Here is an 11,567-nt window from a genome sequence, read left to right as displayed (position 1 = left end):
ATGTTCATTCACTTGGCAATTGAACATGCGTGTTTTAAATGTGTATTAGTAGCATTTGGTCTTGATTGTGCAACCTTTGTTTAAAGGTAATGTTTTGAATGATAAAATAACAATTGAAGCATCGATACTTGGTTTGTGTAGAGTAATTCTCCCCGAGTTTAACGAGAAATCATTGTTGTTGTTTTTTTTTCTTTTTTTTCTTTCAGTGAATTCACACTATTTAATTATATCTATCTTCAAGACAAACAACAACCAGAAAAGCAATGTTAAAAACGATCCTAATCCGCAAAACCTCATCTGATCTCATTTGGGTTTAGTAAACACAGGGTTTTGGCATTATACAACATGGAAGCTCCCCCTAGCGTACAAAATACAAATCGCATACACTAATGAAATTTGCCACTAGAGTGCGTCTTTTGATACGTATTCCCATCTCGATACAAGAAAGTAATCACCTAATCACACTTGATTTTTTTTAGTATTAAAAATATAAATTAGTTTTTACAAATTACAAATAAGCTAGACAGTCGTCTATCTATCCTGGCAAAGGCGTACAGGGAACTACATCTTATTTAAAAGATCTTTCAGTAAATGGCAGGTGAGATGGCTCCGGCACCCCCCGCGAGCCTTGTGAGTATAAGTGGTTCAGAAAATGAATGAATGAAAAAGTATGACCTGCTGAAGGTGCGAGAGGAACCAAGTTTTAATGAAGACTCACAATCATCAAGCACAGAAATATCTCATATTGGGGAAAATTGTTTTAGAAGAGATCATTTGAAAAATATAAACACCTGCAGAGGTGTACAGAAATAACGTGTTGCACCGTAATATTTATATTTCCTATCCTAGACACATTAATTATTAATAAAGGACAAACTAGTGACATGAACTAAGTATTCACACACATTAGTACATAAATATTGGCTCTTGGACAAAATGTAGGAATATAATTCAAAGGAAATTTATGGAAATCCAGGTAGGTGTAAGCACAGGATGACTGTATGTCCCATTGGGAGTATTTTACACCTAATTTAGAGCCAAACCATTGATTTGTAAACCTGGCAATTGTTTAATGGCCCAAAAGGGCAACAACAGTGGTTGTTGCCATTGGAGCGTCATCGTCAAAGACTTATTTTTGCCCCATGGGAATTTTTTTCCCAAGAGAAGGATGTTTGAAAACACAGCAATGAGGAAAACATTCAAATGCAATACAGTTCTAAAAACATGTTGTGCACATCTGACTGGTAATAAACTAAAAGTCAAATCATCACCTTTAACAAAGATGCCATTGGGAGAGGGTTTTTTTTCCCATCGAAAGATAATGGGGAAATAGTTTGTGTTTGTCACATGTTCTTGTTCAATAGTTCCTATTTTGTGTTTGCAATTGTTCAGACAGAACCCCCTCATAAAGAATTACATGTCACCTCAACAATCTTCATATTAGCCTTGCTTTTACCTTGGAAATATACAGTATTTGAGTCTGGGAACATTTGTGTTGGCTGAAGCTGGACTATTATGTAATGAAGAGGCCAATAAAAAGGGCTCATTAAAATGCCTTAATCCTCCTTCGTCTTTCCTTTGCACATCCATTCAAAAAAATCACATTAAAAGTGAAATGTCAATACGTTATAACATGTTGCCTCAATAGGTATATATTTGAATTTCAGTAGTGTTAATGCTGGCTGGGGCTGTGTGGTCTGCAGTCATCATGGGAGGGAGGGACTTAGCCAATGAGACAATGGATGTGTTTGTGCAATGACTGGCTCTCTAAGCTTGCTCTCGCCTGGCTACCACTGATGCATGCGTGGTTGAAGGGAGAGGAAAGTGGACAGCCGTGGGATGCATCGCCATAGGTAAGGACCCTCTTCTTTTTGTTGTAGTGAAAGAAAATGACATTGTGTGATCTTTTTGTTGTCACACTATGCAGAAAAGGCTACTGGGCTCTCAGGGATTGAGGTTGTCTAAATTGTGAGCCTGCCATCTCTGAGTGGAGCTGGCCTAAAAGAAAGTTGCATAGAAAGAGGCCAGGGTGAAGCATGTGCAGAATGTGGCTGGGTTACAACCCAAAAAAAAGTATTTTGGGGAAATTGTAATAATACAAACAGATGATGCGGGACAGATTGGATGCAAGTATCATCTCATCATTGTCTGAGAATAGTTTATTGATTAAATTTAAAAAAAGAAGCCCTGTTAAAGTGGAGATTAAGCCAGATTAATTAAAGAGACAAGGTGAGAGGAAGTTGGGAGGAAATGAAAGCAAAAAATGATGAAAACGAATCAATATAAATCTGTAAAGTTCATATGGGGTGGTGACAACTTTCACTCCCAAAAACCTTTTCTTAGTGCATGTATGACAAGAATAAAAATACATCTAAACATAAATTTAAAATAAATAAAAATAAAGCCACTGCATGTGTGATAGAGATACTGATTTCTTATTTTACTTAATGTTCTGTCTCAAATACTCCTAATGTCCTAATATCCTATCTTAGAGTTTCAGGCAGTAGTCTTATGGCCTTTTTGTTTAGACTGATCAAAATTCGATTTGGATTTTGACTTCATGCCATCACATTTCCTGTGTTTTTTTTTTCCATTTCAGGCAGCCACGGAGAGTTTGCCGAGTGGTGTAAGGGTGGGGAAAAAAGCAGAGGGGCTGGCCTTGAAGATCCCAACCCAATATTGCTGGGTTTTGCCAGGACTGAAAGGAAAAAAAGGCATCTACGCCTGCTGTACAAGTGGGAGGAAAAAGAGGAGTTCAACTGGTTACACAATCAAAGACCCAGTCATCTGCATTACTATCGTGAGTTGACCATTTGGAGTGCAGTACCAAATTTTGGTCGGGAAGAGGAAGAAGAGGAAGCAGTAGGTGGTGGACCACAAAGGGAGCTGTGGGCCTCGAGCCCAAACACAAACAAGATGACAGAGAAAAAAATAAGGTAATCTTTGTTTAGTCTGACGTTCCCATCTGCTGTTATTCCAGTCACCTGACAGACCATTACGGTATAAATGTGTTTGATTGACAGCTGGGATCTATTTATCTTTAATCCTCTAAATAGGGCTATCTTTTGTCTTTTGTCTTTTCCTTTGGTAATTTTCATCTACTAGTATTTCAAGTCGATCGATGAGGCAGTCGCAGACTGTCTGAATAAATAGTGATGAGTCATTCTTTCAGTATGTTTTGACAGTCGCGTGTAATTGTTTGTGAGCATGCATGTGTACAACGTGTCTATATGTTGATCCCTTTGCAGTCTCCCTGCTAAGCTGATTAATGGGGGCGTGGCAGGCCTAGTTGGTGTGACATGCGTATTTCCTATTGATCTGGCCAAAACACGGCTACAGAACCAGCAGGGTGCCCAAGTGTACAAAGGAATGTGAGTATATTGCCTTCTGTGCAAAGTTTTTTTTTTTTTAAATACAAAACCACAAACATTCTGTTTTCCTCCTCCCGTCCAGCATCCAAAGTACCTAATGCATAATATGATATCAGTGTATAACCCAGTCATATAAACAAGAATTGTAACCTCACGCGAATGACACAGATACACTGAATGAGGAGTTCGATAGGTAAAGAGAAATTGAGAATGCTCTTTTAGCTAGTTCTTGAGAAAGTTAAATGGAAAATCAGAATTATCATTAAAATAAAAACTATAACTAGCTTAAGTGCTGATCTAACTGGGCTCATTGATTATATACACACACAAGTTTGCATTGGTTTTGCTTTGCAAAAAAATGCATTGGTGTCCTTATAAGACCCTGAATGTTCATGTGGTGGGCAGAAGTACTGCCTTGTGATGGGTGTGGATATCCTGTGGTCAGAAGCACAAGACCCAAACTGCGGTTTTCCACCATGACTCACAGATGGAAAAGCGCCACAATCAGAAATACTTTCTGCATTCTAACTAATAATGTGGCCAGATTTAGTGGTTCCAGTTCAAATTTGACATTTCTTTCAAGTGTCAATTAAGTGCAGTTGATATTTTAGGGGTTTTATTTGGAGTAGATGATGCTACAATGGAATAGTGTGAATTGAATTGAGTTCAATGCTTTTGTTGTATTCAATTCAATTCACTCTATTCTATTGTAGCATCATCTACTCCAAATAAAAAGAGGAATCTTACTTTAAAAAAAGAAAAGAAAAGAGTAACAGAATATAGGTTCATGCTCCTGAATTGGTCTAATTTGAAAACTATTTCTACTTGAGGAAGTAAGAAAAGTAATGTTGATTTAGTAATTGAGGCATTAAATCTAAGAATTTATTTCTAATTTATATGTATATTAGTTCCAGGCGATGTCGAAAACAAACACACCAAAAGCGAGCAATTGTGTTGATTGATGAGCCACTGAAGTGTTGCAACAAATGGAAAATATTATTTCTGTATTTTTTGTCATTCTCAGGTGGGATTGTCTGGCTAAAACAGTGCGCTCAGAGGGCTATTTTGGATGCTACAGAGGTAATCTTTGCAGTTCTAATTCTTGTGAAACATAAATATTCAACAGTGACAAAGCCCCCAACCATACAGTTGTTTGTTAACCTGCATGCACTCCCTATTGTTGACATTGCAACGCACGCTAGCAGCCATAAGCTGGTGTGCTGTTTCAATATATTTGCGTGGCGAAGAGGGAATTGCCACTAATGAGCTTGTTTGCTCCCTCCAGGTGCAGCAGTCAACCTCACACTTGTGACGCCGGAAAAAGCAATCAAACTAGCAGCTAACGATGCCTTTAGACAAAAGCTTTCCAGAGACGGGTAACTTTCACAACATCTGTTTAAATGTTAATGTTGGTTAATACAAATGATTTCATGTTTTTGAAATGTCTTTCATTAAATGAATGAAGATGTAATTGTTCTTTAATTTTACAATGTTTTTGCCCAAATAGGTAATGAACTATTTATGAATTACAGCCAGTTCATGCAGTATCTCATTTAAAACTCAATAATTACCATTGACAGTTATTAAAGTGAAATAGCAATGCTAACTCGCAAAGCTGACAGGAAAGGTGTGTATGTGTAATTATAATTTCACCTTTAAAGCCCATAAAATTGTGGTAGATTTTCTAAGATGCTCCCAATTTCTATGTTGCATGTAATTTCATAGAGTGATGTTCAGGATGAAGTTCCTTTAACAATTAGTAATAGGGAAACAAGATGTAATAAATACTCAAAATACAACAATGCCATATGTTTCATTAATATTTGTCCTCTTATTTGTCATTAGCCATTTGCCCCTTTGGGGGGAAGTACTTGCAGGATGTGGTGCTGGAACATGTCAGGTGGTGGTTACTACGCCTATGGAAATGCTCAAAATCCAACTACAAGACGCAGGGAGGCTTGGTAAGACAATCATTGCAATTATCTACCATAAGTAAACCCATCGGTAAAACTTTTCGTTTAACAACGACCGGTAAATTACTTACTGAAATAATGTATGATTTCTGATTAGCTGCCCAGAGGAAAGTCCCGACTCCAGTTCCAGCTCCATCGTTAGTGGCACCGCAGCCGTCCCGACCCAGTGCTCCCATTCGGACATCTGCCACCAGCATCACAGTGGAGCTGCTGAGGACCCGAGGCCTTGCTGGTCTGTACAGGGGTGCAGGAGCAACCTTAATGAGGTTAAAACACACACCATGCTAGTACTCTAGTATGTACTAGTAACTCAAGTTGCAAATTTAGTTACTCTTGGAAAAGCTGAACTTTGACACAACAGTCCTTTTAGACCTCATTAGTACCAAGCTGTAATCATTTCTGCACCCATTCAACGTCATCATTACAGTAGACTGATTGCTTAATTCTGGATTACGTAACCAACATTTCCTGACATTTGTAATCAACACCGATCAATGGATTCCTCCAGCTACATTTGGCTGTTACACGGGAAAGGCAGCTCTGTACTCTTTTATCAAATTTCTTGAAAATTATTCTTATATATTTTTTCCATTAACAATTTATTTGATTTTCATCTGAACATGTGTTTCAGGGATGTCCCATTCTCAATGATCTACTTCCCCTTGTTTGCCAACCTCAACGCACTGGGAAGAGAAAAACATAGAAGTCCAGGCGACGTACAGGCACGAGCTCCTTTCTGGCAGTCCTTTGTGGCGGGATGCGCTGCAGGCTCAGTTGCAGCTGTGGCTGTCACACCCCTGGATGGTAAGTGGGGAGGGGAACAGAGAGAAAAGCTGGATTGTGAAAAGTGCCTTGTCACTATCAGTGGTTGTCCTTTTAAATAGATTTAACATAAAAATGTCAAGAGTTCACATCATGTCCGTGAGCAGTTGACTTTATGTAGCCTGTGAGTGACCGCCTACAAGACAAAATACAGTTACAATAATCATCACATTGTTCATTTATTAGTTGATGACTCTTTTGTAGTGAAAATCAAAATGTAGTCTTATGAAAAAATATTTTCATTGCAGTTCCTGCAAATAATGTATTTATCTTTTGAAAGGTGTGTGTTGTTGAGGCTGTTTGGAAAATCAGAACTGTAGAGCTGGAGAGCTCCTAAAAAAGTCCTTAGGGTTCTATCTTTTTTAATATAACAATAACCCCTGTGCAAGTCACATGCGTTTCATTTTTGCCTTTCCAGGACACACACAGTCGTGTTTTCTTATGACATTTTATTGTGTTTGTAATTTAAAGCTTCCTTTCATATTTGGCTTTCAGGTAATAGTTCAGGATGACCTTAATAACACTTTAGGTTCATTCTGAGATTTCATCTGAAGCACAATGTATTTAGGTTTTTTTTATAGTAGTATTTATAATATCAAGTATTTGACTACTGTGTTTGATTTCGACACCCTCACAGTGATAAAAACTCGACTGCAGACTTTGCAAAAAGGTGAAGGGGAGGACTCCTACAGAGGGATTATGGACTGCACACGGTAAATATTTCACAATCAGGCATTCACTCTTTAAACGTTTGTAAACTCTTATTGATGTTATTTATTTTTGTAGGCGCATAATCAAGCGAGAGGGACCGTCAGCACTCTTGAAGGGGGCAGTATGCCGAGCACTGGTCATAGCTCCCCTTTTTGGCATTGCCCAAGGGGTCTACTTTCTTGGGGTTGGAGAGGCGGTACTAGGTTTCATTGGATAAAATCAACTAGCACATTTCATTTGGTCGAGTCATTTTGCAATAACGCGCGATAAAGGCTGCAATCTGACGGCTCACACGGATCCATATTATGTGGGATCACAATATGGGTCCATTTGGTCAAACAGGGTCCTGTCCCAATGTGTTTGAGTTTACATCAGGAGATATTGTTAAGATAAAGTTGATGTATGTTGTTTGGGCTACTAAACATTTGTTTGGTTGTGAAGTAAAAGACCTTCTGCTAAAATCATATAAGGATACAGATTAAAACACTGGGTCCTTTTTTTATTTTTTATTTTACCATTCCTGTTGCGCATTACTTCCACTCTATGCGTGAGGTCTGAGTTGTATTCTTGGATTCCCTACCTGGAATGGTAAATACTTCCTGTCAGTAGGTCCTTTGGTAATCTGATGGTAATGATTTAATCCCTGTATTAGCGTAAAATACACTCACAGTTCACTTCCGGCCTAAATGCTACGCACTCTTGGGCCACCATGTTTAACTTAGTTCCTTTTCTTTATACAAGTCCACAAGGTTTAAAATAAAAGGCAAAACAATGGGAACAAAAGCTATTTCTGCCACACAAAATGGAAAATGTATGGAAAATTTAAAAAAAGAAGCCTTATTATTGTAGTTAGTGTAAAAACAAAGAATGAAAGAAAAACGAGAATGTTCTGTAATCATTGTTGTCAAGTGTTTTGCTCGTTTCATTAAGGAAAACAAAATTATGCACTAAAACAATTTTTTAAAAACATATATATATATATATATATATATTGAATGCAATGCTGTAGTTTGTATAACAAATTAGATGTTTTCATAATGTTGATTAAACATACCCCGTGTAAACAAACAATTTGTTTACATGTAAATAAAGATACAAATTTGTGTGTCACATTCATTTGTTACTTTGGCTTTTAAATCTTAAGACATCCATAATAATAAACATTTTCTTTACTCTTGTATTGTAATAACACTAAGATAACATTATAAGAACACTTTACTGTTTTTAACACACATTCGCAGATTAAGCTGAAATTAAAGTCAGTCCCTGGGCAATCTCAGTAAAAAAAAAATAGTAAGGCACTTCAGAAGGTGTACTTGTTGTTGCCTAATTTACCCACCACAATATTGGGAAAACCTATGCCACCTATGTACACGCTGTGCCCTTCCAAATTGCTGTTAATCTGTGAATTTGCGGTTGGGGTTGGCGCCAAATAAGGACACTCTGATTTCAGGCATCATCTGTAAGGAAAACCAGCAAACAAAAAACATGAGTCAAATATTGATATGTAGGGCATAATAATAAAATGTCCCCATTTATCTGTTCACACTATTGCTCATCAAATATACAATAGTGTTTTCCACATTTAGTTTTTGTGATTCCTTATAATTACTTTCCAAATTGCTTAGTTCGATAGTCTTATTTTAATCTAGTAGGGCAACCTTGAGTGACATGAAATAATTGCAAAAATAAAAAGTGGTTAATGCCAATGTGTGTAGACGAATCAGCGTCAATCCTCTGGAACTGTGTGGAGCGGAGTGCCCTCTTCAGTCTAAATGAGATAAATACTCTTGGTCTTATCAGTTTTCATATGAACAACAAAAAAACATGTGATTTTCTTTACCTGTTGCGCTAGAAGTTCTAGTCTGTTCTCCAAAGCATTAGAAACTTTTATTTTGCCATTGTCATTATAAAGCTCCACTCCTCCACAACTGTGAAAAAAATATTTGAACAAAAAATTAAAACCATCCAAACTACAAATTAGAGGCTGAGAAATGAGATGGGGGAAAAAACAATGTACACCAAACATTCTTACATGCTTGATGGTAGAAAGCGTTCCATGTTGATTTTGACAAAAATATTTTTTTTGACAGCTTCTCTGAAAATGGGGATGTTCCTGTTCACTGCAGCCTATCAACAAAGCAAAAATGACATTTTACAAGTTTACTAAAAACAGCCTTGACGCAACATTGGCTTATTCTTTCATCCTCAACCTCACCTGAACCATCTCCACGTCCTGCTTTCGACAGCGGATGATAACTTTCTCTTCCAGCAGTTGGTAGAACCCCTGAAAAATGAGTTCCACACACAGAAAGGTCCATTTTAAACCAGGTCAGATGCGCTAAAAACACACTACAGGTTTGAAGGCTGTGACAAAGCGCCAAATGTGCCCGATACCAGCTAACTCGTAATCTTCAGCGACAATATGCTCGCAATCAATCAGCCATGATACAAAACAATAAAAAGGAAAATCGGACTCAGTGGATCGTTAGATACTGGCTACCAAGTGATAAAAATGTCAAAATCTTTAAGGCTTTCTGAAGGAGTGGCCCTACTTTTTAAATGACTATACTGAATGAAATGATCTACCTACAGTAAACAAGTTATGGTCTGCCAAATCTTTTACAGTAAGAGAGCATGAGTCAATATCCTTGCGTAATAAGCAGCGTTTTAAGGTGCATCGGTTGTTTTTTCTCTTCCAGTCTTTACCTGAAGAATAAGACCCTCCAGTAGTGTTGAGTACCTGGCAGGGTCCTGAGCAATTTCTGCAAGTTTTTGCCGCGCTTCAATCAACAAATCCTGCAAAGAGTGTATTTTAAAAAGTTGAAAAATTAAAAAAATGAAGTACATATTTTCCGATGGAGACATGTTTCAGAAATTGCTTCTTTTGCGCACAAACGCTTACAGTGATCATGTCATCACGGGTCTTCAGCACCTTCAGTCTTGCTTGGTTCATCAAGTTGGACATCTGGCTGTGGACCATGTGGAAAAACAACTCTGATTAAACAAGAAATAAGGTAACACTGGACAGGACCTCCACTGATCTTCACCATTTAAATCAACCAATGAGACTCTAATCTGAATAAAGTGAGAGAAGGTAAAGTTTAACCCATATTCAAAATGTCACCACTATGAGCAGAAGAATTGCAAATGTACTGATTAGATGACACAGAAACTTATGAGTGTAACAATTTCAAATTTGCAAACTAGTTTAGATCCACATGAATCTAATTTTACATTACAATTTCAAGATTTTTCTGGATTCTGACCTAATTCTAATAAATTGAAAAAAATACTTACACAAACCAAAACCTCCACGTTGATACAGAATATCAAAAACTGTAGACAGGACATTATAAACACACTAATGAAAACAGCACTGCAATAAACAGAGATTTTGTTGTTGTTGTTTAAAAAAAACTAAACAAACTGTAAATGTAGGTTACTCCAGTGAAGACGATTCACATATTTTAGCAATATTATTTTAAAAGCTGGTCATCAATGTAAACAATGTGAGTTCATTTCTCACTAAGTGAAAGTGTGAAGTCAATTGTAAATGTTTGTTTGTCCCCAATTCAAAGACTGTCATGTGAAATAGGATTCGTTTCGATTATATTCCACATGACCCTGAAAAGTAGAAGTGATTTTGACATCGCATGTTTGAGTGGGGACATAAAATGAAATAATCTTGCTGAGCTTTATTTTTTATACGATGAGATATGAACATGAGTAATTATAAATTTGCATATACATTGCAAACTATGTAAACAATGTATTCTAATTTCAACTCACATTTTCTTATGTTGTTCAATCTGTTTTTCCTTCTTTTCATAGTAATCCATTATTTTCACCCTCTGCGTTTGGACCAAACGACCTTTCTCAATGTTGAACTCTTCCTCAGCCTGCAATCAAGTGAGCATGTCAACTTATGTTTATTGTTTAGGAGACATTTCAGCAAAAAAGGACCTAAAAAGTGAGGGGAAAAATACCTACTTTGGCGTCAATTTCCTCAACTTTCTCACTGGCCTCTTGCTCGATGAAGGCCATCATGTGCTTTATCTGTCAACGACAACGAGAACATTTCACCCAAAACAGCTTTAATTTAATACCCAGCCCATCAATATGATATTTTTGCACGTGGAAGTATGAATACAGATAACCACATACATTTTGCTGATGATTCATCACAGATTTTTGGGTGACGTTTTACATTTTAGACTCACGGAGCCTTCGAAGCAAAAAGACTCACTTGCTCCAACTTTTAAAAGTGGATTTGCAATTTAGATTTCGACCATCTGACAGTTGTAACGGCAGTTCAAAGTTTTTACCTTCCTCCAAGTTTTAAAACCACTGTAAATTGGTGTGTTTATATACATTATCGTCGTTACCTGTTTTTGGACGTCTGCATCGGTGAGCGCCATGTTTGTTGATAATAAAATGTAATGTAAATGTTTGTTTACACAAAGTGGCTAAAAGTATATTTCACAACGACAACTTGTGGGATATACTGCGAACTTCGTGATTCCACTCCACTAACCTCAAAGCACAGTTGAAATCAGACTATAAATGTGTTCCTGTATTTCTTTTCAAAATAAAGCTCTCAAATCGCCTTCTTTTTCAAAGCGAGAGAAACCAAACTTGACCACACTCATTTTAAATGAATATATAAATGTATAATCAGAAAACAAAA

General features: G+C 37.1%; 2 protein-coding genes across 4 annotated transcripts; one reads left to right on the top strand and one right to left on the bottom strand.

The window, feature by feature from the left end:
• The first annotated feature begins 1,727 nt into the window (after nt 1–1,727).
• Nucleotides 1,728–7,989, top strand: slc25a18 (solute carrier family 25 member 18). The gene is made up of 10 exons (XM_077597350.1): nt 1,728–1,853; nt 2,600–2,936; nt 3,249–3,371; nt 4,396–4,451; nt 4,657–4,747; nt 5,217–5,332; nt 5,442–5,610; nt 5,976–6,148; nt 6,804–6,879; nt 6,953–7,989. The coding sequence occupies exons 2-10, from the start codon at nt 2,917–2,919 to the stop codon at nt 7,092–7,094; spliced, it is 966 nt and encodes a 321-aa protein (XP_077453476.1). The 5' UTR covers nt 1,728–1,853; nt 2,600–2,916; the 3' UTR covers nt 7,095–7,989.
• atp6v1e1a (ATPase H+ transporting V1 subunit E1a) lies at nt 5,422–11,564 on the bottom strand. Of its 3 annotated transcripts, none has more exons than XR_013299762.1 (11): nt 11,266–11,564; nt 10,871–10,936; nt 10,670–10,779; nt 9,783–9,849; nt 9,587–9,676; nt 9,096–9,164; nt 8,913–9,007; nt 8,721–8,808; nt 8,217–8,337; nt 6,029–6,141; nt 5,422–5,578 (listed from the first exon to the last, which is right to left on the bottom strand). XR_013299762.1 is itself a non-coding variant. In XM_077597351.1 (9 exons), exons 1-9 carry the CDS (start codon nt 11,296–11,298, stop codon nt 8,275–8,277), a joined length of 681 nt encoding a protein of 226 aa, XP_077453477.1. In that variant the 5' UTR covers nt 11,299–11,561; the 3' UTR covers nt 7,763–8,274. The 3 variants fall into 3 exon arrangements, 1 of the variants encoding a protein (XP_077453477.1); XR_013299763.1 differs by having other exon boundaries at nt 6,065–6,141; XM_077597351.1 differs by lacking the exons at nt 5,422–5,578; nt 6,029–6,141 and having other exon boundaries at nt 7,763–8,337; nt 11,266–11,561.
• Between the last annotated feature and the right edge of the window lie 3 nt (nt 11,565–11,567).

This window comes from Stigmatopora argus, chromosome 3, assembly GCF_051989625.1.
Source record: "Stigmatopora argus isolate UIUO_Sarg chromosome 3, RoL_Sarg_1.0, whole genome shotgun sequence".
Classification (NCBI taxonomy): domain Eukaryota; kingdom Metazoa; phylum Chordata; class Actinopteri; order Syngnathiformes; family Syngnathidae; genus Stigmatopora; species Stigmatopora argus.
This window is presented reverse-complemented; position numbering and strand designations above follow the sequence as displayed.

Coding starts and splice junctions, on each gene's coding strand:
- slc25a18 (XM_077597350.1), top strand. CDS start 2,917: ATGACAGAGAAAAAAATAAG. Junction 4,452..4,656: donor CTATTTTGGATGCTACAGAG/GTAATCTTTGCA, acceptor TGCTCCCTCCAG/GTGCAGCAGTCAACCTCACA. Junction 4,748..5,216: donor CAAAAGCTTTCCAGAGACGG/GTAACTTTCACA, acceptor ATTTGTCATTAG/CCATTTGCCCCTTTGGGGGG.
- atp6v1e1a (XM_077597351.1), bottom strand. CDS start 11,298: ATGGCGCTCACCGATGCAGACGTCCAAAAACAG. Junction 9,850..10,669: donor ATTGAACAACATAAGAAAAT/GTGAGTTGAAAT, acceptor CATGGTCCACAG/CCAGATGTCCAACTTGATGA. Junction 9,165..9,586: donor TGGAGGGTCTTATTCTTCAG/GTAAAGACTGGA, acceptor CTCATTTTTCAG/GGGTTCTACCAACTGCTGGA.